The 26,712-nt window shown below is 58.2% G+C and overlaps 1 protein-coding gene across 12 annotated transcripts in view; it reads right to left on the bottom strand.

Annotated features, from left to right (window-relative positions):
• Positions 1-1,284: 1,284 nt before the first annotated feature.
• Positions 1,285-26,712, bottom strand: part of ARAP1 (ArfGAP with RhoGAP domain, ankyrin repeat and PH domain 1) — a 30,459-nt gene continuing 5,031 nt past the window's right edge. For 2 of the 12 annotated variants that reach the window (XM_072919879.1, XM_072919830.1), the window contains exons 3-34: positions 22,166-22,311; positions 20,623-20,690; positions 19,694-19,797; positions 19,006-19,176; positions 17,382-17,451; positions 16,983-17,103; positions 16,662-16,867; positions 16,198-16,304; positions 15,916-16,115; positions 15,745-15,830; positions 14,341-14,523; positions 13,192-13,366; positions 11,661-11,795; positions 11,299-11,434; positions 10,724-10,826; positions 10,444-10,636; positions 10,090-10,135; positions 9,731-9,894; positions 9,245-9,457; positions 8,096-8,201; positions 7,385-7,532; positions 7,089-7,172; positions 6,862-6,930; positions 6,574-6,691; positions 5,649-5,762; positions 5,115-5,257; positions 4,285-4,367; positions 3,742-3,792; positions 3,293-3,356; positions 2,976-3,131; positions 2,080-2,117; positions 1,285-1,920 (exon numbers count right to left, since the gene is read on the bottom strand). In XM_072919879.1, coding sequence (XP_072775980.1) covers positions 2,100-2,117; positions 2,976-3,131; positions 3,293-3,356; positions 3,742-3,792; positions 4,285-4,367; positions 5,115-5,257; positions 5,649-5,762; positions 6,574-6,691; positions 6,862-6,930; positions 7,089-7,172; positions 7,385-7,532; positions 8,096-8,201; positions 9,245-9,457; positions 9,731-9,894; positions 10,090-10,135; positions 10,444-10,636; positions 10,724-10,826; positions 11,299-11,434; positions 11,661-11,795; positions 13,192-13,366; positions 14,341-14,523; positions 15,745-15,830; positions 15,916-16,115; positions 16,198-16,304; positions 16,662-16,867; positions 16,983-17,103; positions 17,382-17,451; positions 19,006-19,176; positions 19,694-19,797; positions 20,623-20,690; positions 22,166-22,311 — 3,781 coding nt within the window. In that variant the 3' untranslated portion in view covers positions 1,285-1,920; positions 2,080-2,099. Of the gene's footprint in view, positions 1,921-2,079; positions 2,185-2,975; positions 3,132-3,292; positions 3,357-3,741; positions 3,793-4,284; positions 4,368-5,114; positions 5,282-5,648; positions 5,849-6,573; positions 6,692-6,861; positions 6,931-7,088; positions 7,173-7,384; positions 7,533-8,095; positions 8,202-9,244; positions 9,458-9,730; positions 9,895-10,089; positions 10,136-10,443; positions 10,637-10,723; positions 10,827-11,298; positions 11,435-11,660; positions 11,796-13,191; positions 13,367-14,340; positions 14,524-15,744; positions 15,831-15,915; positions 16,116-16,197; positions 16,305-16,661; positions 16,868-16,982; positions 17,104-17,381; positions 17,452-19,005; positions 19,177-19,693; positions 19,798-20,622; positions 20,691-22,165; positions 22,312-26,301; positions 26,492-26,712 lie in introns of those variants that run through there. The other 10 variants (XM_072919698.1, XM_072919675.1, XM_072920262.1 and 7 more) reach the window with 9 other exon arrangements.

Here is a 26,712-nt window from a genome sequence, read left to right as displayed (position 1 = left end):
TGCCCCCACACTCTGTCCATGCTCCGTTGAGGGGTGCAGACCCAACCTTGGCTGGTTGGGAGCAGCCAAGAGTTTGTTCAGCTCCTGGAGCAGGGCAAGGAGAAGGTCTTGGATGTCCTAGTGGTGAAAGAGTGGGAAGGAGGGTAAGAGGGACAAGGCTGCTGAAGGAGGGAGTGGATTGAGGGAATGATGGTGGGGCAGGGGAGAGATAGAGGTGTGGAAGGAGGTAGGGAGAAAAGGATGGATGGAGGGAGGGAGGGATGGATGGGAAGCCCCATGGGGCAACCTGGCACAGTAGAGATGTGATGAAGTGATGAAGGCTCTCCTGCTCTTCCAAACACCTGGGTCCTCACCCTGCCACAACAATGAGGGGCCTGAGTACACACTGCTGTTTGCAGGGGGAGGTGGGGACACGGGTGCCTTCCCTCTGTCTCCCTCTTAGCGGCTCCTCCACCCCTCCCAGCGCTGCAGGTGACACTGCCAGCACCGCTGCCACCCTCCTGCACGCCGGCAGCACTGCAGGTGACTGACAGCCCTCCTGCTCCCACGCATGACTCACCCACAGCCCCTGTGGTGGCTCAGCGTGAGGAGGGGGCGGCGGGACACCCCCACTCAGGGCTGCCACAGACAACTCAGCACCCAGCTCCCTGCACCCCTCCCATCCCTGGGGACCAGCATCCCTGCCTCCCATCAGCCCTGCACCCCGACATCTGTGGGGATTGGTATCCCCACATCCCTAGAAACCAGGGAAGGCAGAGTCCCAGCTACCTTCTGCCACTCAGACTGAGCTCCACCACCAGGGCTGTGAGATGAAGCTCAAAGGGTTTCCATGACAAGTTCCAAGGTCACAAACACTGGCAGGCTGCAGCAGCACACACCATCAGCCACGGGCTGGCGGGAGGAGTTCCTGTGGCTGCCATGATCCAAAGAGACAGCTCCCAACCTCTGGCTTTGAAATGCCCATTGTGCCTCACACTGCAAGGGCCAAGGCCCTGAAGCACACCTGCACACGATTCTTGGTAGCTCCCACCCACTCCTGGTGATCTACAGTGGCTGTCCAGCACAGACACCAGCTCTGGCACTGGCTCAGCAATCACAGCAGAGGATTGTTGGACTGGGGTGCCACTGCTGTCCCCAAAAGGGCAGCTCACTGCCTTCTCCATGGCACCCATTCTCTGGCAACCACCCAGAAGGTGCATCCAGGACCATCCCTCTGCACTTCCACGTTGTCAGCTCTTGGTGTCCCCAGCCCTTTGTGGCTGGCAGAGACCTGAACACTCCCACTTCGTTTCTTAAGACCTTTAATGTCGTCAAGAGGCGGCAGTGGGACACAGAGGCTGCTCCTGCCATCTCCACCCTGATGGATGGAGGACAGAGACCAGGGGCACCCCCTACCCAGTGCTGGGTGAATACTGAGGCTCTTGTCATCTTGTCCTACCCAGCATAGAGGGGACCCTCCCCCAGGAGTGATGGGAGTATGGTGATGGCAGTGCCTGCATCCCATGAGAAGGGCTAGTGTGGCATCCCACAGGAAGGGCAGCTCCCACCTGCCTTATCATTTTAGAGGAGAAAGACTTAAAAAATAGGGGGTGGAAGAGGAAATGTAAATGCCCTCAACTGCAGCTCCCAGCTAGGCTCTGCTTCTCCTCCAGGAGCTGGGAAAAGAAGCGGTGGCCAAAGGCAGCTGGGGCACAGAGTCGGGGGCTGACACCCCGTGGGCTGTCTGGCAGTGGCTCCCAAGCCCAGCTCTGCAGGGGTGGGGAGGTGGCCTCGCTGCCATCTCCCCTCCTGGCTGCCTGTGGTCCCCACAGCGGAAGGTGAGAGGGCCCAGTGGAGGCTCTGGAGGCAACAGGACCCTGGCAGGTGCCGGAGTGCGGGGCTGGCACAAGACCCCGAGGGCTGCCCCACTTGGAGATGAACCTGTGGCACAAGTGGAGAGCAAAGTGTCAGCGAAGGGGACAGAGCAGGCACTTCCAACCCCTTTTCACCTCAAGCCAGGATGGCAATAGGACAGACAGAGCCATTGGCTCCCACTGTCATCAGATCAGGATAGGGTGTGCAGGCAAGGGGGAAACTCACTGGCATGTCAGTTTTCCAGCTCAGACGTTCCGCAGAAGCTGGGGACAAAGGGCAGACAGATCACCTTTCATCCTCAGCCTCCTCCTCCTCCGTGTCTGTGCATCACTGGCAGCATGGCACCCAGGGGGGGACAGGGAAAATGCCCAGCAAGAGAAACCATGGTCGCCCCAGGGTCACTGCAGTCCCAGAACCTCTTCCCATGCTGGCCCCGTGGCAGGGGACACTCACCCACTGTCCCCTGGCACCCCTGGTGTGCTGGTCCCCTGTACCAGACCACACCACCACAAGCACACTGTGAAGCACAGCCCACAGCAGAGCCCCTGGAGGCTTCCCCACTGCCCTGTGTCATAAACCTGAGCCTGTGCAGGCATTCCAGGGCAGCAGAGATGCCGCTCTCTGCACTTGGGGCATCCCTGAGCACTCACTGGGTGATGCCCAACTGATGCTGGAGGGGATTCCCCTGGCACAGCCCTGTCCCCTGGTTTATAACAGCAACGAGGGACAAGTGATTGGCGGTGGGAGGCGGTGGGATCATCTCTTGGACAAGAGTCCAGCACCCGCATGGCTGAGGGACACTTGATGGGTGACAGCCCCCAGACAGGACAGCTGTTGCAGACAGACAAGACAGCAGGATGGGGAGGTGATCTGTGACCAGGACAGAAAACCCCAACCCTGTTAGAGGAAAAATCAGGAGCGTGGCAGCATCCCCTCTTTTTGCATCACATGATTTGGGACCCCCTGGACACAGAAGACTCCACCAGCCCCCAGAGGATCAGCTAGCTCCCTCAGACCCATCACTGGAGATATCTCCCACCCGGCTTTGGAGCCCAGGACCCGCCCATCATGTGATGCAGGGGGGATGCAGCCCTGCCATCCAGTGCCCCCAGATCACTCACAGTTAGGGGGTCAGTAGCAAAAGCAGCCACACTGTTCCGCATCTCGCTCTCATTGCCCCGCAGCGGGATGAGGGAGATGTTACCCAACCTGGCATCCTGCTGCGGCCGTGCCACCCGCACCTTGGGACGCTCCGAGGGCCACAGGGCACCCCCGTTCTGCAGACAGAGGGGATGGTGATGGAGACCGGAGACTCAGCCACCCCAGCACCTCTCTTTTGCCCTGGTGCTGGTTTTTAGGGATGCCTGGATACCCCAAAGGGGTTTCTGCTGGCCAAGCATCCCCCACTTTTACCCCACTCATCCAGCCCACGCCCTACCTGCACCTGAAGGAAGGTGGCAAACCACTCCCGCAGATCGGCCTGGGTGTCACAGCACAGGTACCTGTGGGAACAGTGTCAGCAGCCAGAGGAGGGGGTGGAGGCAAGTGGGGTGTCCCCTCTGCCCACTCCAGGGACACCTGCCTGCTCCAGAAACCTCAGCTGCTGCTCTGCATGAGACCCCAGGGGACTGAAGGGGACAGTCGCAGGCCTCAGGGGGAACCTGCATGGGGCTGTGAGTGCTCAGCCAGGCTGTCTCCACACATATAATGCCCCTGCCAATGTCAGGAGGGTGCAACTGGATGATTTTCAAGGTCATTTCCCATCCAAATAGTTTAATGATGTCTAGGATTCCCCATCTCCCCCTGCCATGGCAAAGGCTCCAGAGAGCTGCCATGTGTCTGTCTGTCCCAGGGAGAAGTTTAGTATCCCGTGTCACCTTCCCTCACCATTGCTGCTTCTCGTGCTTCTCGTTTTCGTAGAATACTGTAAAACCCCAGCTGGAAGAGAGGAGAAAGCATGAATCCCAACAGCCCACGAAGCTGTCCTCTGCTGGCCAAGTACCTCAGCAAACCCCCTCTCATCCCTGCCACCACCCATCCCTGCAAACCCCTCACTGTCCCTGCAACTGCCCCACCAACCCTCCCCCAGTTCTGCAAATCCCCTCAGCCCCACAAACACCCCCGGGGACAGTGACAGGAACAGGGCTCAGGAGACAGACAGGGCAGGGACAGCACCGAATACAGGGCTGGGGACAGGGCTGGGGACAGGGCTGGGGACAGGGCTGGGGACAGGGCTGGGGACAGCCCAATGCCTGTGGCTCGCTCGGGCTGCAGAAGCGTGCTACAGGGCTGCTCTGACACCTGGTGGCAGGAGGCCTGGCCAGCAGGGGACAGGTCTAGCAGTCAAAACTGTCCCTGTCCTTTTCCCTGAACCCATCTCCACTCCAATCCTCATCATTCAGCACCACAGGCCACTCCTTTGCTGCTCACCACGTCGGGGGTCGAAGCTTCTTTTTAACACCCAGATAGACCTTCAGGTTTCGGACAGGCCACTCCTTCTCTGGCTTGTGGCTCTGGGGGAACAGGGAACCGACACTGGGTTGGTGGCTGCCAGACCTATCCCCACTCACCACTGTCCCCACCGTTGCTGGGATGGGGTCTGCCCCCCAGGAGGGAGGAAAGGCTGTAGTGATGTGGTGACAGAGAGGAGGGTGAAGGTCCACACTGGGGACCCTCCATCCATGTTCACATGCAAGCAGTGTTGACTTACAAGAGCCCCATCCAAGCCTGCGGGATGGGGAAGCAGCTCAGCCCATCCCTATCCTCTCTGGTCCCTTCCCCAGATCCAGCTCTGGCTGCCTGAAGGAGAGCAGGACCCACAGGCCAGAGGGACCAAATGGGGAGAGCTGGTAGCACCAGGGACAGTTGTGTGCTGCAGGATTGGATTTGAGACTGACCCTGGATTGGATCTGAGGTCAACCCTGGGCACACCTGTAAGGGCTGGGGAAGGAGAAGGAGAAGGAGAAGGAGAAGGAGAAGGAGAAGGAGAAGGAGAAGGAGAAGGAGAAGGAGAAGGAGAAGGAGAAGGAGAAGGAGAAGGAGAAGGAGAAGGAGAAGGAGAAGGAGAAGGAGGAGGAGGAGGAGGAGGAGGAGGAGGAGGAGGAGGAGGAGAAGAAGGAGGAGAAGGAGAAGAAGGAGAAGAAGGAGAAGAAGGAGAAGGAGAAGAAGGAGAAGAAGGAGAAGAAGGAGAAGAAGGAGAAGAAGGAGAAGAAGGAGAAGAAGGAGAAGAAGGAGAAGAAGGAGAAGAAGGAAGGACTCACCCGCACTTCTTTGTAGAGGCGCAGCCAGGATTGGTTGAGGATAAAGTAGCGATCATGGAAGCCAGTGCTCAGCCCAAGCCCCAGTAGGTTCCTCTCCTCCCGGAATTTCATCATGCCATGCTTGCAGTCACCCACTCTGCTCGCTGGAGGCACATGCCTGAGTGGCTCTGGCCCCCCAGGGTCGTCAGGCCCCCCAAGAAGGGCACAGCCAGACCCTCACCCCCTGTAACAGCAGCCCTCCAGCTGCTGCAGAGTCCTGGCATTGCCCCTCAACTCCCAGGCCAGGCAGGGCAGGCAGGACCAGCTTCCCTACTGCTCTGGGCACAGCATTTGGCCACAACACCGTATCAGGGGACTCCAAGTCACATGCTAACTGAGCTGGTGCCTACCTGGATCCCATACCACCCTCTTTCCCATTTCCAACCCCTTCTCCATCCCCTCCCCTCCACTCTGCATCCCCATCAGTGTTCAATGCTCGTCCCATCCCATCCCCTTCCTTCTCTCCCTGCCCAGACTATGGCCCCTGCCTCTCACCAAGGTAGATGAGCATGTTCTCCATGGACATCTGTTTCTTCACCACCAGGTAACTCTCTGTCCCCAGGCAGTGCAGGATGGGCAGAACTTTCTCCGAGTAATGCAAGGGCCGCTCTGTAAGTCAGGGGACAGGCGGGTCTCAGAAAGTGCACCCAGGGCCAGCTCCCATCCGGAGAGTGTCACACTTGTGTCCTGAGGGTCTGACATGGTCATGTCACTAAACTATGTCCCCAGGTGCCACTGCTACAGGTCTTATCAATTTCTCCATGGACATTCCACCATTGCCCAGGGCAGCTGGCTGACAGCTCTTTAGTTGAAGGCATTTTCTTACACATCCAGCCTAAACCTCCCCTGACATAAGTTGAGGCCATTTCCTCTTGTCTTGTCATTTGCTGCCTAGAAAAGACTGACCTCTACCCACTGGCAGCAGGAGCTTAAGGCACCAGAAGGTAGGAACAGGCTCTCATCCTGTTTCTGTTGATCTCTCCCTTGCTGCTGCCTATGGCCAACATATGGCTGCTCATTTTGGTGGCCAGAGAACCTGGACACCTCTCCCCATCAAAGCTTCAAAGACACTTGAACTCCTAAGGATACAGAGAGATGCCCTGGCCCAAACTTCAGCTCATCTGCAGTACCTGGCCATGTGTAAGCTGGATAAGTAAGCAACTGCCCTCCTCTGAGCACCTGGAGCCCATTCCAGATTGCTCCATGGTGCAATCACAAGGGGAGATTTTTCATACCCATCCCTACATCCATTCCCATCTCCATCTGCATCTCTATCCCCATAACAATCCTTACTCCATCTGCATCACCATGTCCATCATCTTTTCTATCCTCATCCCCATTTCATTTCCATCTCTAACATCATCCCCACCTCCATCTCCATCTCTACTCCTCATCACCACCCTCATGCTCCTGCACCAACCTGCCTCTTCCTTCTCATTCACTTCGAAGCAGCTCCAGTAGTCCTTCTCCTTCATGACAATTTTCCGCCGGTCCAGGATCTCAAAGGTGAGCTCCTCAGCTGTCATCGTGGCTGGGATCTGACAGGGAGGGGACAAGTGTCCATCAGTCAGTGTCCAGGCCCCTTCCATCCTCACTCCATAGATGTACAGCCCAGCTTGAGTCCCCATGCCACCACAGAGGTTTGGGCATACAACAAGGGGACCCCTGGCCACTCTTCACCCTCTGCACCCTCTGCCCAACCACTCACCTTGACATGCTGCTCTGTCTCTGTCTTCTTCTCCTCCAGGTAGACAGTACAGATGAAGTCCCCAGCTTGCTGGAGGGCAACAGTAAAGTGCTTCAATCTGCAGCTTCCCAAGTGTGGGTGAAATCCCCACCATCAGTGTGGACATCCCTTGCCCACGGCATGTCCAAGAGATGCTACAGTAGACACTGAGGGCCCCAGGAGAAAATGTCCCCATGTCCAGGACCCACCTGTGTTCCGCTGGATGACGCCTCCCGCATCTTCATGATGGCTGTGATTTCATCCTGCTGCTTCTTCATCTCTTGGTCATTGACCTACCAGACAAGAGAAGCCATCAGGGCTGACCAGACCATTCTGGCTCCAGGCTTCTGGTTTCCAAGGTTTGAAAACACATAGTCCTCTCCCCACTTCTCTCCAAAGCAAGATGTCTACAGACATCTAAGACAGAGCAGACCTGACTTGCTCTTCCTTCCACCTCTCCATTCCCTATGAATGTCCGTTCACTGGGACCCAGGGGTGAACCTACGTTGAAGATCTCCACATAGTGACTGATGAGGTCCTCCACCACACGTCCTGCCTTGTAGTCCTTCCCATCCGTCTGGAAGAGTGTGGGCCCGAAGACAATGGCCAGGTTGTGCGTGTTCATCTGATTCTCCGCAGAGAAGCACTGGACCCTGTGGGAAACTCTGTCAAGATTCCTGCCCCAGAGCTCTTCCCAGACCTCTCAGAGAAGCACTGGACCCTGTGGGAAACTCTGTCAAGATTCCTGCCCCAGAGCTCTTCCCAGACCCCTCAGAGAAGCACTGGACCCTGTGGGAAACTCTGTCAAGATTCCTGCCCCAAAGCCCTTCCCAGACCCCTCAGAGAAGCACTGGACCCTGTGGGAAACTCTGTCAAGATTCCTGCCCCAGAGCCCTTCCCAGACCCCTCAGAGAAGCACTGGACCCTGTGGGAAACTCTGTCAAGATTCCTGCCCCAGAGCCCTTCCCAGACCCCTCAGAGAAGCACTGGGCCCTGTGGGAAACTCTGTCAAGATTCCTGCCCCAGAGCCCTTCCCAGACCCCTCCCTTCAACCCCCATGCAGGACACGATGCTTGGCATCAGGCACAGCTTGACCCCAAACTCCTCTCCTTTCCTTGCTGGGGACATGAGCAAAAGGAAAAGGGCTCTCCCACACCCCAGAGCCAACAAGGACCCCACAGTGGACAGGTTCATGCCCAAGGGATCGATGCCATACCGGAAGAGGTGATTGATGAGCGCCTTCAGTGTGGCCCGGTTCACTGGAGGGAGGGCGGCCAAGAGCTGCCGGTACTCGCCAACCTTCGCCTCCTCGTCCTCCAGCGCTGCCAGAAGGAGAGAATGAACATGGAGGAGCACATCAAGATTCAGGGCCACACCATCCCCTCTACACACTCCACTTCCCCTCTCCTGTTCCAACGTGGAGATGGTGCATCCCAAATCCATGAGGCCAGAGAGCATTCCAGGTCTGCAGAGGCAGAGCATGCCAAAGCTGAAGCATCCCAGAATCAGGGGACCAGAGTAACCCAGTATCGTGGGGCTGGAGCACTCCAGTTCCATGTGGCCAGACTGTCCCAGTTCCATGGGGGTGGAGCACCCTAGCTGAATGAGGAAGGAGCATTTTGGCTCCATGGGGCTGGAACCTGCCAGTTCCAAGGTGCCAGAGCATCCCAAGCTTGGAAAATCCCAGGTCCATGGGGTGATAGCACACCTGCTTTATGGGGCTGAATCATCCCAGACCTGAGAGGCCAGGGCACCCCAGCTGCATGGAGCCACAGCATCCCAGCTCTGCAGGGCTAAATCACCCCAGATTCATGGGAACAGAGTATCTCAGCACAATGGGACTGGAGCATCCCAGCATCATGGGGCCAGAGCATCCCAGCTCCACAGAGCTGGAGCATAACAAAGGTGGAGCATCCCAGCATCATGGGGCCAGAGCATCCCAGCTCCATAGAGCTGGAGCATAACAAAGGTGGAGCATCCCAGCATCATGGGGCCAGAGCATCCCAGCTCCACAGAGCTGGAGCATAACAAAGGTGGAGCATCTCAGCTCTCTGTAGCCAGAGCATCCCAGCCCCATGGGGCCACAGCTTTTGTCTGTCTTTCTACTGGGGGCATCTATCCCAAGTGTCCAGTGTGCAAGGGGGTTCTGGCTGTCTCCCCTGGCTCAGCCCCACCCTTGCCAGAGCATGAGTTTGTACAGGGGCAGGCAGCACAAACACACTCCACTCCCCACCCACCACCTGAGACCCCAGCACAGGGGAACATGTTGAGCCCAGACATGTTTCTCCAACCCATGAAGGGGACAAATTGGCTGCACAGAACCAGGTAGGCCATGTCCCTCCTCCTGCCACCCCCCAGGGCTCACCCGTTGCCCACAGCCAGTCTGGGGCCCACCGCCGAGTGAAGAGCCCATCCCCAAGGTCACGGAAGAAGCGTTTGAGGGTGTTGGCAACATCATCCACCTGGTGCTCGCCCTCTTTCAGGCAGACACAGCGTGCATCCCGCTGCAGCACCTCTAGAAGGCTGGTGGTCTTGGAGTTCTGCCCGCTCTTGCGGTAGATTCCCTCAGATGTCAGCCCTGTGATGGAGCCAGTGGGAATGAGAGCCCCCCTGCAGGAGACAGACCCGGCCCACCAGCTCCCCATCAAACACTGCCAGGTCACAGGGTATCCCATCCCACAGGTGTTCCTGTGACTGGAAACAAAGCCCTGCCAGAGATGGAGCCCTCCCAGAGAGCTGGAGCAGATGCTCAGGGAGGGAGGGGACCATGTACCACAGCCCCACCACACCAGTGGATTGACCTGAAGGCCACGCTCTGGTCCCTGCCAGCATCCCAGCACTTGGCCCATACCACACTGAGTGATGTAGTCAATGCAGCGATCCACCAGCAGTGGGACATCCGAATCCGTCAGCTGCTGCTCCGACAAGGTGTCTCCCGAGCTGCTCGCAGCCTTCTGGATGGCATGGACCCAGCCCAGGAAATCCAGCTTCCGCTCCCCTTGGATGTACAGCGTCCTGCCAGCATGCCTAGGCTCAGTTCTCGTGTTCCCCCCAGACCCCACTGCATGTCTGCAACACACTGGGGTCCTGCAGGTGATCCCAACTCAATTTTAGGGGTCTATAGTCATGGCAGGGAGGGTAAAGACACTCCAGAACAAGGAGGGGTATTTGGCTGGGGAGGGGGAGGGGCATTATCCCCCACCTTCTTACCTCCGCCTCTCCACCAACACCAGAACCTCATGGTCCCCCTGGATGGCTGGAAAGGAAGGCAGGGAGCCCATCACCTACGGGAACATAGGGTGCCACAGCTCCCCTAGACCCACATGCTGTGGGAGGCTCTGCCAACAGGTCCAGCTCCAGTCCAAATGAGATAAGTAGAGATGGGGAAGAGGATGGAGAGGAAAAAGAGCAGCTGCATTCCCTCTTTCAAGGGACACTTGAGCTCCACAGGAGTGATATCTACCAGACTCCCACCAAAAGCTAGGTGTACCCTGGAGCAGGATTTGGGGGACACATCCTCCCACCCCAGCCAGGGGGTGCTGCCAGCAGCACAGGGGTACTCACAGAGCTCCTGCAGTTTGCGCAGCTGGAGAGGCTCCTGCTGACGACCATCAGAGCAGATATGGAGCGTGGAGCCGACCAGGGCAAACCAGCCCTCCTGGGCACGCTCCAGGGTGAGACCCCCTTTGTAATGCAGTCGGCCAAGCCGCTCAAAGTCTAGTGCCAGCAGCTCCTCAGCACAGGGGTGGACAAAGGACTGAGCCAGGGAGGAGAGGAATCCATCAGCACCACTGCATCCAGTTGCAACCAGCACCCAGGACCGCCCCAGGGCCCTGCATCCCACCTTGGCAATAGACTTGAGCCATTCTCGAGCAGAGTCAGGGCTCTCCAGCCCGAAGAGGTAGAGTCGATCTGCCTCGGTGTACACCTCAAACGTGCTCTCAATCCTTCAGGAGGGAGGAAAAGGGGAGCCTGGGTACCCACAGGGGTGAGATAGAGCTCGGTGGGTGATAGGGGTGTTCCAGGGGTGGGAGCATCCTGCTGCATGGCTGCTGATGGCTCTGACAATAGCTGATCTAATGTGGGATCCCCCCTCCATGGCCCCAGGCACTCCAGCATCCCTGTGCTGCAAGACTGTTCGAACAGGAGACATAGGGACTGCACAGGGGCCACAAAATGGTTACAAAGGAGTTGGATTGGAGTTCCAGAGGGATTACAAAGAGGTCACAAAGGTGTTACAAAAGTAGTGGAAAGATTCTATTTACACAGAATCGTCGCAAAGCCATCGGATCAGGAGCCATTGGTGGGGTTGGGGACTACAGTCCCCTCGTGCCACCCCTCCTGGGGGCCACTGCAGCTGTGCCAGGCCCTGCAGAAATGGAGGGGCTGTTGGGGTGCTTCAGGGGAGTGCAGCCTTACCCATGAGCATGGAGTGGGTTGTTCACCAGGCAGACAATTTCCTCCACCCTGATCTCACCATTGGGCACAGTGTTACGGTCGTTCTCATAGTAGCTGAGCACCCCATCCTGCAGGGTGCACCACCGCCGGCTGAACTCTGTACAGCACAGGAGAGCACTGAGCAGCCTCCCCGAGCTCTGGCCCACCCCATGGCACCCTCCAAACCAGCCTGAGCACTCCAGCAGCGCCCATCTGATGTGACCACCCACCAAACCAAGTTACCAAGTAATGCTGCACTTCCCCACCACCTTTTCAAAGAATGAGAGAGCAGAGGAAATTGCTATCAATCTCCCAGCTCCCTTTTCACTGTCTCACAAATGTACCTTCTGGGCCCTTCCGCTCACTGATGGGCTTGACCATGGAGGGGGTCTTGTAGAGGAAGCCATTGTGGGTAATAGAGGGCAGGTGTACAGAGTAGGGCTTCTCCTCACTGCACACCACCTCCAGGCGTGGCGGCTCTGCAAGCAGAGAGATCAGTCTGACATGGGGAGCTGGCCTCCTCCCCCAGCCCCACAAGGCAGCTGGGTTTCCCCCATCCCAGCACAAGAAGCATCTCACAGGCTGCACCCCGAGCTCCCACCACAGCACAGCTGGGGTGCAAGGAACAGTGCTGGTATCCAGGGCTGCCTGGGAGTCATTCCACATCCTGAGTCCTCCCCAAAGCCCCTCCCTAAGCATTGAGCTGGGACTGGATGTGGGGAGGTGGGGTGCAGGCTCCCCCACCACTGTGTCCCTCCCAGGCTGTTCCAGGACCCTGCTGCTCTGCAGGAGGTGCAGGGCAGAGCATCAGAGTCCTGCAGCTGAAATAACAGCCCAGGGCTCTGTCACTCCCTTCTCATCTGATCACAGTCATGTCTCCTGCCTTGATCTCCCTACCTTGCCAGCAAGATGCAATCCCCACTTCTTCAGGGATGAAGAAGAGATAGGATGCAGGTACACCCCTAAATCACACCCAGGTCTGGGTGCAGGGTACCTGGAGCTCGAAGTGGGGAATCCAGGATGAGGTTCTCCCTGCTCTCCCAGTCCAGCCCTGCTTCACACAGTGCTGGGCTCACCCACCCCAGCAATCCCAGCAGTATGAGCCCAAGCTTTGGATTTCTCTGGCTCACTGGGGTGGCCTGGGAGGCCTCACAGCTCTCCCAGACACCTTTAGTGCTGACACGTCAGGAAAAGCTGGGCCAGCCCCTGACCTGGGCAAATTCCAACTTCCGCAAGACAGACTTGGCTGCCAAGGCAAGGAGGGAGGGGACAGCTCTGGCAGGTGCTGGCCAGCCCCCCACACCTCTGTTCCACCTGCCCAAGCGTTCCTGCCCACTTGCCCAACACCCATATTAGGGTGCAGATCCCATGGGAGCCATCAGCCCTCCTGGAGCCAAGTTCAGGGGCCGGGGTGCACATCTAGCAGGATGGGACTGGTCATTAGAGGGTCAGCCCTCCTCCCCCAGGGACATGTTGGAGGTGGGGCCTGCCCATCTGACAGAGGAATGTTCCTTGAAGCTGCTTGGAATGCCCACAGCACGCCAGGATGGTGTGGGAATACTCTCTCCTACCCCTTCCAATACCTGCAACACTCGCCTGCATCCCCAGCTAGGCTTCAGACCTGTGTTCCCAGCTGGGATTGAGCCCCCAGGGCTGCAGGGGTTCCCCAAAGCCTCTCTTCCCTCTTGTGGGGTACACAGACCCTCGACAGTGCCAGCAGATGGAGAGCCTCCTGCCAGGAAGCTGCTGGCAGGACACAGAGCTGGGACCAGCTCAAAATATACCTGTGTCCCCCAGAACACCCCAGTAGCAATTCCAGGAATGTTGCCAGTGGGTGTGAGCTCAGGGTGGAGCTTCAGGGGGATCAGCCCTTACCTGAGGTTTTGTTGTGGAGCAGGAACTCCATCTGCAGCCGCTGCCCACTTCTCTCAGCCAGGGCCAGGGGCGTTGGGCACTGGGGGTCCCCGGTGTCACAGGTCACTGATGCCCCACAGAAGAGCAGAGCCTGCGTCTCCGCCAGGTCACTGGTGGTGACGGCCGCACACAGAGCCTGCAGCAGAACCAGCAGGCCAGGGGTGAGGCTGATGGCTCTCACCGAGGAGGAGGAGGAGGAGGAGGAAGAGGAAACCCCAAGCAAGAGCCGGGGCTAGTGACCTGCAGCCAGTGAGCTGCCGGACCCCCGGCCGCCTCCCAGCCGCCTCCCGGCCGCCTGGTCAGAACAAAGGAGGCTCAAACTGGGAGAAAAAGTTTGGAGCCGGCAGCGAATCCCTCCCTTAAGGAGCTGGGGTGAAGTCATACGGCAGCGGGGCGGGCCGGCCAAGCCAGAGTAGGAAAACAAACAAGCCCACATGCGAATTCCCTTGGCTGACTGGGCCCCACATGTACTCCCACCGCTTGTAAAAACACTGGAGAAGCCACGGCAGGGACAAAGCCATGGCAGAGGAGGAGGCGAAGGTCAGCAGCCAGAGTGCCAGGATGGCACTGCCTGGGTGATATTCCTTGTGTGACCGCTCTAGTCTGGCACCCTGCAAACAGCCAGCACCGGGAATGGGTGCCATGGGTGGTGATTAGGAGTGCTGGCCAGGTACTCCTGGGGAGGGATGCCAAGCTGCCTCAAATGGGGTGTACGTCCGGCACCAGCTCACGTAAACCCCATCCAGGCCAGAGCTTGAACCCAAAACAATTTCCAAGCCAAGGAGATGTAAACCCTAGGGCTGCCTGGCTGTGGTAGGGAGAGCCCATCTCGGACAAGGCTCTCCAGCCTGGACATGAAGCTGGTTACACCCCACAGCAGAGATGTTACCCTGTCCCCACAGCTGGTCATCCTTCCTGGAGACCCCAGATTTTGTTTTGGGGTGCACAGTGAGGATACTAGGTGTGTAATGGGAGCTGGGGAGATACAGGCAGGGAGGGATGGTGGGCGGTCTGCTTAGACACAGATTTCACTCCCCAAAGAGCCTCAGGACCCCAGCTCAGCACCACTCTGCACCCAGGCAGAACTGCCCATCCCTGCAGGCCACTGACCCTGTCAAGCTCCTCCTGGTTGCCGAAGAGTGGGTGGTAGTGGCGGTACTTTCCCTCCCGGTATTTGGCGATGAGGAAGCGCCTCCTCTCCTGGCTGCCGCTGCTGGGGCTGATGGCCTCACTGGGAGGCACATTTGCAGCCCAAAACTGGTTGGCCATTACGTTGCCAAACTGCTGGAAGAGCTGTGAAAACAATGACAAGGAGATGCCCCAGTGTGACCATACTGCTGGGGCATGTCGGGGGGGCTTCACTGGGGGCAGGGGGCTGCTCCAGAAGAACAGTGAGATGCAGCAAGAGCATGGGTGGTGTAGGGGAGTGGGGAGTGGGAGTGGGCAGGGTGCAGGTGCACCCACCCACCCACTGCAGGCATGCAGCATCTGACAGCCCCCACAGCCGCCAACTCCCCTTCCTGCCCCAGAAAACCACATCTGGAAAGCAGAACCCAGCTGTGGGAGGTGGGGTGGTGCTCGGTAGCCATGGGGACAGATTCAAAGTGCTTTTGGTGGCCCCTCGCCATCCCGCTACCCACAGCTGGGCAATGCCATGAGGAGATTTATCAGGAAGACCCACATCACCTCAACACCCAGGGGACACTGCCAGCACCCCGTAGCTCTCAGGGGTGGAATGGGAGCTGAGAAGGGGCGGTGAGATGGGGGCCCTGGGGATGCTGGGGTGGTTTCAGGCAGGATTCCAGGGAGGGGAAGGGAAAGGCAGCAGAAGCAGGCAGCAGCTGGAAGCAGTGGGGAGCTCGGGGAGCAGGCAGGGCTGGAGGCGGGGGCTGCACGGGTGGGACGCCCAGCAGGAATGCAGGATCCGAGCAGGATGGATGGGAAGGACGGAGCCAGCCAAGCTCTGCCGGCGGGAAATGGCTGCCAGGCTCGGTTTTGAAACGAATCCCAGCTGCTGCCGCCCACCCATTCCCGGCCCTGGCTGCGCCGACACATTCCTCCACTCCGAGAATTGCTCTGCCCTCGGCCCTACTCCGGCCCCACAGCCACGGCCCCACAGCTACCCCACAGCCATGGCCCCACAGCCATGGCCCCACAGCCACGGCCCCACAGCCATGGCCCCACAGCCATGGCCCCACAGCCACGGCCCCACAGCTACCCCACAGCCATGGCCCCACAGCCACGGCCCCACAGCTGCCCCACAGCCATGGCCCCACAGCCATGCGCCCAGACACAAAGGGACACAGTCTGTCTGTCTGTGTCATGCTGAACTGGCTGCCAGGGCTTCACAGGGACGGGATAAAAGGCTGCTGGGGGTCCTCTCCCCCGCCAAGCCACACCATGGTGTCCCCCCAAGGCACCAGCACCCCACAGCCCACAGCTGGCAGCCCATAATGCAGAGGGAACAGGGTGTTGCCCCCAAAAGGACTTTTTGGGACTGGGCTGTGCCACTACCTCAATCAGCTCCTCAGTCCACACCTTCCTGTCCATCTTCAAGCTCCGGACTTTGGTGATGCCAGGGCCCAGTCCCCGGTGTTCCCCTGCCAGTGAGATGAGCCATTAGGGACCCATTTTGGGGTAGGAAAGGGCCGGGATCCCCATTAGTGCCCCTCTGGTTATGGGTACCTGCACATCTCTTGCAGATGACAACACAGAGGTTGATGGAGGCCCAGTCAGGTTTGGGGGAGCCGCAGTCGGCACAGAAGCGGTTGGACTCCACCGCCCAAATCCTCTCGGCCACCTCCGAGTTGGAGAGTGCCTCAGTGATGGACTGCTGCATGGCCTCCACCCATTCCTCCTTCTCCTGCTCAGAGTCAGCAGAGAAGCTGCCAGGAGGGATGGGGGTGAGATATTCCATGGCTCAGGGTGGGCAGCACCCTCAGCACTCCCTCCCCACCCTGGGCTCACCTGAAGGTCCTGTATGGTGTGGTGAGGTCAAAGCTTCGGCGATCCACCTCCTTGACGTTCCCCACATTCATCTCAATGTAGGTGATGCCAATCCCCAGCCGATAGTCCTGGTGAGGGAGGGTGGGCAAAGGATGAGGGGGGGTGGATGATGGGATCCAAGTGCCTGGGAGCTGGGGTAACTCTGTCCCTTCACTGCCCAGCTCTCATCCTGGGTGTACCTAGGGCACCACAGACTCTGGAAGCAGCTACAGCAGGAGATCCCAGGGCTCAGAGCCAGCAGAGATGGAGGGCTCACGGGACAGCACCCTGTGGCTTCTGTGCTGTCCCCATTTGAGGGGTGGTGGCAGGCCTGAGTGCCCTGGCTCACTCCTGCTCTGCTCAGGCTGGCAGTGCAAAGGGAAGGGGTCCCACCTTGAGACAGCATCAGGGTCCCCCATAGTGCCACAGCCCCCCCAGCAACCCACCTCCGCATTCTTGTAAAGGAATACTTTGTCCCCAGCCACCACCACAAAGAGCTTGTGCTTAAAGCCCCTCAGCTCCAGGAAGCCACTCTTATCAGCTAGCTCAGTGGCACTGTCAGTGGCTAAGGACATCGATATCCTGGCTGCAGCTTTGCTCTTCCGCTCCTCTGCAATCTGCTGCAGGGTCCATATCCACTCATTGCGGTCTGCTGTGGGGCCAAAGGCAAGGCAGGTCAGCATCAGCCTGAGCCCAGGAGCCAGTGGGACTCATCCCTTGGGCTGGGAAGGGAGAGGAGCTGGGGAACAGGGACCCCTGTCACTCACCATCATTCTCAGCCCGGAACACGAAGTTGCGGTTGTTGGTGACAACCTCAAATTTCTGGTCCCCAACGCTGGAGACGCGGGAGATGGAGGAGACGGGAATGAGCCGCTTGGAGTACGTATCCTGGGTCAGGGAGGGGGAGACATGCTGCTCATGTCTGTGGCCTCAGGGCAGTAGGGCAGTTAGTGCCCCAGGTTCCCAATGCTCCAGCTCTGATGCCCAGGAGGCTCTGAGCCTCCTACATCTCATCCCCAGCACCCAGCCGTGGCTGTTCCCTGGGATACTGACCCTTGGTACAGCCACCTCTCCGAGTTGGGATGCCCAGAGGGAGGCAACCCTGCTGGGGAAGCTCCTCTGCCACCTTCTCATCCCAAACCCCCAGATCCGTCTTCTCCACCCACCTTTTCACTGTCAAAATAGCGGAGGTAGTCAGTGTCAAGCTTCACCCAGCGCTTCTGGTAGATGTAGGACCTGGGAGGGGACCGGAGGGACCCATTGGAGAGGATGCCCTTGAACTCAGGATGCTTCTGCTTGTGCATTCACGCCCCAGTTGCCAAAAGCCTGGGGCCACCTCGTCATTGATCCTGCCTGACCCTCAATGTCCCCACCCTTCCATCATGTGCCGTGTCCCCAGCCCTCCATTCTGCCCTGTGTCCCCAACCCTTAATCTAGTGCTCTATCCCCAGTCCTCCATCCTGCACAGGGATACGAGGCCTGTCCCAGCCAGCCCTTGAAGTCCCCAGCCCTTGATCCTGTGCCCTCTCCCTGTGCCCTCTTGTTGCTGCTGGGGATAGCAATGGGGACTTCATGCTTCCCTCCAGGCACCAATTAAAACAGGGAGCTGAGAACAAGGGCTGCCCCTAAAAACCAGGCTGGATTCAAGCCAGGACACACATTCCAGGAGGGGTCAGTGGCACCAGAGCAGAGGAAGAAGCTGTGCATCTCTATCAGGATGGGGATACAGATGAAAGGCAGGATCCTCTGGGGGCTGGAAGACAGCCCACCAGAGACCCCTTTTCCCTCCCCAGCTGAGAGTGCAGACCAGCCACAGGAAAAGGCAGAAGACTTCTGCCCATACCTTTAGCACAGGGCTGCAGGAGGAGCCAAGCCCTTTCCAGCACAGCTCCAGCAAGCCCTGCCATGCAGCCCCCTACCAGCACTGAACATCCAGGTCCCTCCTGCTGCTGGGGTTGGGGGCTGGTGTGGCAGCAGGGACACAGTTGCTCAAGGGTTTGTTTACTCAGGAAAGGTTTGCTGGAGCAGTTTCCCAGGGACCTTCCAGCTGCTCTCACTTCCCCAGCAGCACGGCTGCTCTGTTGCAAACAGCTAAGTTTCCTCCTCCTCAGTGCAACTGCTGCCTTGGGGCTTAATTGGAGCCCAGATTAAGAAGCTCCCAAACATCTTCTGCTTGATTGTTGCCTCCCAACAAGAGCAGGGGCTCTTTGAGTGTACTCCCTGTGCACACTGTGCTGGTTGTGCTCACTGGGCTCACTGGACTCCCTGGGGGATCACTGGCTCCTCACTCACCCTGGAGCACACAAACACAAGCCCAGCACTTCCCCTGTTTTACTGTTGTACCACTCTGACTATCCACCACAAGCCTAGGATTTGGGGCTGCTACCCCATGGGATAGGGGCTATCACCACCTCCTCCTGCAGCAAACCAAATGCACAGCCCAGCCCAGACACCCCACCTCATCCCTGACAGCTTCTCTTATGGTCACCAATATTCCAGGGCTCCCCCAGAGGAAAAGCAGGGTCTGAGAGGAAGGTCGAGCTGCAGCCTCCCCTTCTCAGCAAAGTCAGTACAACAACTGGTGGTGCCTGCTCTGAGAAAGGCTTTTCGCAAAAAAAAAAAAAGGGTGTTTCTAGCCTAAATCACAGGTTAGAAGGGAGCGGAATGAGCCCCTAGAAATGGATTTTCACCAAAGCAAAAGTACACCCCCACGAGCAGGAATGACAGATGAGAAAAGGAGGGGACAAGTAACCTTCTATGTCACACAGGGACCCCCAGTTCATCACTCACCCCTGTGGCGGGTTCTTGTCCAGCCACCCTGCTTTGATGGTGGGTGACAGCAGGCTGGTGGCACTGGTGCTCTCCATGCTGTCACTCAGTGTGCCGGGGCTGCTGCCAGGAAAGGCGTCGGGTGCAGGCGGGTGCAGGCTGAGGTCCCTGTCACTGCAACTGCTGCCAGCACTGGGGATGAGGAGCCGAGGGAGGGGGTTAAGAGCTGGCAGGTCTCGGGAGGGGCTGAGGCTCCCCGGCATGCTTCAGCCTCCCTGTGACCTTCCCTGAGGCACAGGCAATGCAGGCCAGCTGTATGCAAGTGGGGACACTGGGGACAGTCCCCTCGGTGGGGTCCTGGCATGTCCCCCCATCCCAGGGACAGCCTAGGCCTGAGTCCCAGCTCTGGGAGGGGGCACAGGGGCACCCCCAATACTGCAGCCCCAACCCAGTGATAGGCAGAGCTGCTCTCTGCTCACACACACAGGTCCTGCACGTGTCCACACCGTGGGGCTGTGCATCCACAAGAAGCCCTGACCTGTGTACTCACCTGCCCTGCCATACACAAGAGCTCTCTGCCTGTGCTCACACCCCTCACAGAAACAAAACCACCCCCTGGTACATGCAGACATACCCCTTGCCTGTACACACACACAGCATGCCACCAGCACCAGGTGCCCTGCAGGCAGCACAGCAGCCACGCTCATACTTGGCAGGGGATGCACTGGGCTGGTCCTCCCCAAACTCATCTTCACTGAAGAGGCTGTTGAAACGCACAGACCGTGGTTGCCCCATCCTGGGCTCAGCATCCTCCTGCAGAGACACACACTGGTGACACCTGGGGTCTCTTTGGTGCTGGTGGATGGAAGGAGAAGGGACACTATGCCATGTCACCAGCCCATCCCCAGCTCAATGGGTGCCCACGGTGCCAAGGTGCCCAGGAAGAGGCGTGCTGAGGCTCACAGAGAGAGGAAAGTGTAGCCAAGGGAGGGGCTGAACACCAGGATTGTTATTTATAGCAGCTAAAAATGTCTGAGCTTCATGAGAAATCTCGCATTGCCTCCTTGGCCTGGTGTTCCCAAGCCAAGCCAGATGGGGGCTTCAAGTGTTCAGGGAGCTCTGCAACTTCTGGGACTCCTCAAATCCATCTGTTCCCACCCCAGAGAGCGAGGGAGGCAGACAGAAATTCTCAATCCAGGGATTACATTCAAGTTGCAGTGCTGGAGATGTCTACTAGCACACACCCTGGGCATGTGAGTGAGGTGGGGTGCTGCACAGCTGTGGGTGCTCCCCAGAGACCCAAAGGACCCAGTGAGTGCTTCCTGGGGACACTTGGGTGAGACCTGGTGGGTGCTCCGCAGGGACCCTCGAGTCCCAGCACCACTGAAAGACCTGACAGATACTTCCCAAGGACATTGAAGAACCAAGTTCCATCTCTGGGGTTCCAACCCTGATGGGAGACCCAGGGGGTACTCCCTAGGAACCTATGGATGCTCAGTGAGGCAGAACCCCTTTCTAGCCACTGCCAACATGCTCTTCCAGCCCTAACCAGTATCTCTGGAGCATCCCAAGGTTGGTACCTTAGGGCCAGTTGCCCTGCAAGCTCCTGCCCACCTCCAGCCCCATGGTGGGACCAACCTTGGCCATCTCCCCCGTTGGTCTGGCTATTTCCGACTCCCACGCCGAGTCCTCGTAGTCTGAGTCATCTGACAAAGGAGAGGGAAGATGCTGGGAATCAGCTGGGGTGGAGCAAGGGGTCCCAGTTCCCTCTGCTACCCTGGAGCCTGTGGGGAGGATGATGCAGGCATGGCTGGCTTCCCCGTGCTTACCCTTGGCAAATAACCATCCCATTCTTGTGACAACAAGGGTTTTATCAAGGAGTTTGGGGAAGAGCTGGGAAAGGGCAAAGTCCCACTAGTGGCACCTCCCAGCACTGTCACAACACTCCTGGCCTCACCAGAAGGGGACTTGGTGACAGCAGCCCCAGCTCCATCCAGGCTCTCGTGTTTCTGCCTGGGAGCTCCTGCTGCTGGGGGTTCCCAGGGGCTTTTTCCACAGCTTGTTTTCCAGGGTGGATTCCCCTCCCTCCTCTCCTATTCCTTATCAGCTCCCGAGCTTGTGCACCGTGGAAATGAGATCCCAGATGATGATGGGAGCAAGAGATGGTTGCTCCTCACCCAGCACCCACATCAGCAGGAATCCTGGTCAGGATTGTAACCCCACAGGGAATAAGTGGCCCCAGACAGCCTGGCCCTGGCAGGCACCCAGTCCCAAATCCCACTGAGAATCTGGATCAGATTCCTCCCAAAACCCCAACCCAGATGATGGTGTTTGGGCCCTGGCAGCAGGCAAAGATGCTGTCAGGCTGCAGGGGGTTGAGGGGTGCAGGTAAATGCTCACCTTGGCACCACAGAAACCCCCTGCAAACTCTGCATCCCAAACCCATCAGGGTGGGAGCAGCTTTCCTCCCTGCACCCCCCAACAGATAAGCTCTGTCCTGATAACCTGTCCACGGCTTCTCCCAGTTAAACCAGTGCTGCTGCCTGCAGGGCTGCTGGCCTTGAGAGGCACCCAGCACCCCACACAACTCAGTCCTTTCTCCTCCTTCCAGCAGAGCTATTCCAGCTGAAGTATAGTCCAGCCAGGGCTGCACCCTGAGACCAAACCTTCACCTCTCCATGGGGATCCCCAGCTCAGCATTGCTCCCTGCAGTTGGCTGAACCCCAGGGACACCCTGAGATTGAGGCTGGGGGATGCAAAGGCACAGTGCTGGGACCCCAGAACCAGGGATATCTGCATTTCAGCCTCCTGATAGGTTCACTTTTCCTCTGTGAGTGAGTGAAACCTTTGCTCTGCCCTAGGAGAGGCTGCACCCAAACTCCCAGTTCACATCTCACATCCCCTGAAACTCCCAAGCCAGGTCTTACACCCCTTCCCTGAAGCCCCCAGCTCAGACCTCACACACCCTAAATCCCCCAGCCCAGGTCTTGCACCCCTGACTCCCCCAGCCCAGAAGCCAAGAAAGGGGATACAGAATAAAGGGACCACAACAAGGGCAGAGGAACAAACTGACAAGAAGGAAGGCACAGCACCCACAGGATGGATGCTGATGGATTGGCAGCCAGATATCCCAAGGCAAGATTTGTGATGGGAAGATTGGAGAGGCCCCCCTTGTACTCACCAAACTCTGGAACAAAGGGAAGGGTGGCCTTGGAGGGCAGCGCCGGTGGCGTCAGTGGCACCTTGGTGCGAGGCAGGGGAAGCAGGGAGGACACGGTGACACCAGGTGCTCTTTCAGTGATGGGGACCTCCTCTTTGGCAGGAATGCTGTGGGAGAGAGGAGCAAGCACTGCTTTATGCCAACCCCTGCCTCACTTCCAAACCCTGATACACCTGCAGGGCGGGGGGTCACAGAGGACCCCCAAAAGGGACCAAACCCCAGCAGAACCAGACCCACAAACCAATTCCTAAGATCCCACAGTAATGCCTTTCCTGTGTTTGGGTTATATGACTACTTTTCTAAACTGGAAATGTTTTCCTGGCATTCAACCTCACTCCCCTGTGTGTCCTTCACAGCTCAGGATCCTTATCCGACTCTGGGAGCCCCAAGCCACCCACAGCCTTGAAGCGACATCCCAGAGCAGGTTGTTTTCTTTCCTCCAGTCTAAACAATGGCAGAGTTGCTTCCTTAGCTGGTTTGCAAGTGGCCACAGGGTTCCTTGAGCAGGATGGGGGTCCTAGGGATGCTCTGTGCCACCAGCTTCCTTATGGTGGAGTGGACACTGGAGATCTAAGGTGGCTGCTATGGCAGCAAGAAATCCTGGAAATGGAGCTTCTCCCAGCTCGGTGACCAATGCTCCCAGCCCCAAAACCTTGACCAGTGGGGAGAGGGCTCAGCCACTCCTACCTCCTGTTCCTTGCTTCCTGCCTTCCTGAGACTGAAAAGTGACAAGCAATCAGTAGAAACCTCTGGGGTAATGGTGTTTTCAAGGGCAGGAAATTAAGAAGTTTCTCCAGGGTATAAAAATACGAGGTACCTTTGAAGCATCCCTGAATCCAGGGAGAGGGCAGAGGCAGTGGGCAGAATTTCTACCCCAAGCCCCAGGCAGGTGAGCCCCAGGGGACCTGCATGCTGGCACCATCCCCATCCTTGCCCCAGCTACCTCCCACTGCAGCCACAAAAAGAACAGCTGGTTATACTGGATATTGGGAAGAGGTTCTTCCCACTGGGGGTGGTGAGGCCCTGGCACAGGTTGCCCAGAGATGCTGTGACTGCTCCATGCCTGCAAATGTTCAAGTCCTGGTGGGACAGGGCTTGGAGCAACCTGGTCTAGTGGGAAATGTCCCTGCCCTTGGCAAAGGCTTTAAAGTCCCATCCAATCCAAACCATTCTGTGATCCCACGATTCCATGGCCAAGGATGCCATCAGCATGCTGTGGTTTCTGGGATGTGCCTCCCAGCACGTGGCTTGTGCTCAAGAGCTTTCCCTTAGCTTGGGGTGAGCTGGAGAAGAAACTTCTCCCTGGCTGGAGCAGGAAGCAGGCAAGGACGGGAGTGCTGGCTCACCCTGGGTCAGCCTGACCTCATTTCTCAGCAGCTATTTCCATGGGAACCAGCCACAACCATCCATACATTAGGGAATGCTGGCAGGGGAGTGTGGGCAGTGGAAATCACTGCTCCAAACACCACCAGGCAGGAGCTGCTGGAGCACCCAGGTGTGCAGAGACCCAGAGACATGGAGGTGACAGTGCACAAGCCACAGAGCCTCCAGCAAGAGCCTGGCTGGGGTCTGCACCTGTGCAGCCACCCAGGATGGTGTTTGTCCCCTGGGGTGTGGTTGGGGGCTGCAACACAAGCCCCATGGCCAGCAGTGAGATGACAAGCCTCAGGCCAGGACAACCCCAATCTCCTGGATGGGGACTTCTCAGGAGGGATTCTGGCTCAGCCCCAGTCCTGTCCACCTCTAGCCCCACCAACCCAGGGACTAGCAGGGTGGGCACCCACAGAGCTCAGGCACAAATAATATCCCAGTTTCCCAAAACACCCTCCCCACTGGTCTGCCTGCTCCACCTGTCATCATCTGCTGCTGTAGCATCCCTGGGCTTCATGTCCCCCCCATGGCTCTGTGGAGTAGTGTGGGTGCCCTGCACTTCCTGGACCCCCATGCAGCCATGCCCAAAGGATGCCAGTCCTGCTCCAGGCAGTGTCTGGCTGATGCCACCTCTGCAATTAAAGAAGTGGCAAACTAGTGCCATATGTGCTGTCCCTGGCCTCTCTTCTAAGGGGGCAGAGAGGGTTTCTCTCCCACAGCCACCACCCCAAAGCCAAACCTCTGCCCAGGCCACTCCTCTTGCCCTGCTCACCCAGCCCTCCAAAAAGCAGTCTGCTGTCATCACTTCCTTGGACATCACTTTCTACAACCCCCTCACCTCACCAGCTGCTCAGTGGTCTGCTCTAATCCTATACCATCTCCTGGGCATGGAGAAGGGGTGCCCCCCTCACTGACAGCCTCATCCCACAGTCAGGATGCAGACATGCTCATGGGATCCTCTGTGGGGTGTCCAGGTCTGAGCCATCAGTGGCCAAAACTGAGGGGCTCACAGCCCCGCTGCTGGCACTGGGAGGGTGGCTTCAAGTCCAGAACTGGTGAGAGAGCTCCCAGTGTTGAACACAGTTGCTGCCATCCACCCGTGGGTGGTAGTATCTCAGACATCCCACACGCAGCAGGGCTGGCATGATCCTATCACCTCCTGGCACAGAAATGGTGGGGGTAGCCCAGGGTTTGGGGGGATGGTGAGTACTCAGAGGTGAACACAGCCTGGAGGAAACCACAGTGTGGCTCTGCAAGCAGCTAGGAGGAAGCCAGGGACCACAGCAGCACAGCCGGAAGTGAGGGGAGATGGTTGGGTGGCGTCACCCCAGAAATGTCCAGGTCACTTGCTCTGCTCCCAGGCTGTTTGCATATGCAGGGGTGCTCCAGCTCTTCCTCAGCCCTTATTCTTAGAGGTACCATCCAGACCTGGGCAACATTACCCTGATGTGGGATCAGCTCAGCACGGGCAAGGATCATCCAGACATGAGCAACCATCAGCCCCAACATGGGCAAGCATCCCCCACTGTTGTTGGTCCTTGGGAAGCCCAGCATTATCCCCCCCATCCCCAGGCCTTTCATGTTCACTGGCTGCAGATGCCCAGGTCAGGTCCCCCCAGGGGGCAGGAGATGGGTTTGGGGCCAACAGCAGTACCCTAGGGCTGTGGAGCTCCCTCAGACCCAGCACAGGGCACTTTGGCCAGTCAGCCATCGCTGCAGGGAGCCCCAGTGTGGATAGCTTCCCAAACTCCCAGCAGATGCTGCCCCACACGTAGAGCCGGGTCCCAACACCCACCACAGGGTGACTCATGTCCTCACCCTCCTGAATGCACCCCTTGTCCCTGCCAGCTGTCCTCACCCCAGCACCTCCTCCACAGGCATGGCCAGAGAATCATAGAACTATGGAATGGTTTGGTTGGGAAAAGACTTCAAAGCTTATCTCATGCCATAGGCAGGGACACCTACAACCCCAGGTTACTCCAAGCCCCATCCACCCCAGCTTTGAACACCTCCAGGGATTGGGCAGCCACAACTTCTCGGGGCCTGTGCCAGGGCCTCACCACCCTCAGAGGGAAGAATTTCTTAGGAAATGATAGCTCCTTATTTTTAAAATGTTCTCAAAACAAGAACCCACCTATAGCAAATATATTCCTGGTCATACAATTAAAGTGACTTTTAAAATCAGAGTTTTGGGGTTCAGCTGGTTAGTTCTGAACTCCCCAACATATCCACATAATACACATATAACACACATATGGATGCACAAATATACTCCTGTAAATATACATACACACATCTCTACAGACACATACACCCATACAAGCACCAACACATGTAATTTATATGTTATGGGTGCATAATAGCACACCAAGCAGCTCTGCCACGGTGACCCCAGAGTCCCCCAAATCACTGGAGCACCCCTGTGTTCAGGGGGTGCTGTTCAGCCACCCCATCCTGAGTCTCAAGGTCCTGCATGAATCTCCCTTATAAGGGACCCTAATGCACCCCCAGTTCCCGCGGGGCAGCTCCAGCGGGGAATCCCATCCCCGGGTGGCACAGCCGGGATGGGCAGTGCCCGTCCCCGGGGCACCGACAGCGCCCGTGGGCAAACCGGGCAGGAAACACCCGCTGGAGCCGGCAGGGAGAGAGGTGCATCCGGCAGCGCCGGCAGCGGTCGATCCCATCCCCAAAATCCGTGTGGCACGGTGCCAGCCGTGCCCCCCTACCTGGGCAGTGAGGGGACCGCGGTGGGCCCGAGCGGCACCGCGGGGAGGGGCGGGGGAGGCCGGCAGGGAGCGGAGCTTCTCAGCCGGGACTTCCTGCACTGCCCCAACAGCAAAACTTCCTGAGCTGGCCGGAGCTGCGGCATGTCCTGCACGGCAAATCCTCCCCGTGGGGCTGAGAACCGCGGCATGGCCGCTGCCGGAACGCTGGCACAGATGGCACTAACACCCAGCACGGATGGCATTACACCCACGGCACAGCTGGCACCGAACACCCAGCACGGATGGCACCAAACACCCAGCACAGATGGCACTAAACCCACGGCACAGCTGGCACCAAACACCCAGCACAGACAGCACTAAGCCCACGGCACAGCTGGCACCAAACACCCAGCACAGATAGCACTAAACACT

Source organism: Taeniopygia guttata, chromosome 1, assembly GCF_048771995.1.
Source record: "Taeniopygia guttata chromosome 1, bTaeGut7.mat, whole genome shotgun sequence".
NCBI classification, from domain to species: Eukaryota; Metazoa; Chordata; class Aves; order Passeriformes; family Estrildidae; genus Taeniopygia; species Taeniopygia guttata.
The sequence above is the reverse complement of the archived record's forward strand: the minus strand, read 5'-3'. Positions and strand labels throughout refer to the sequence as shown.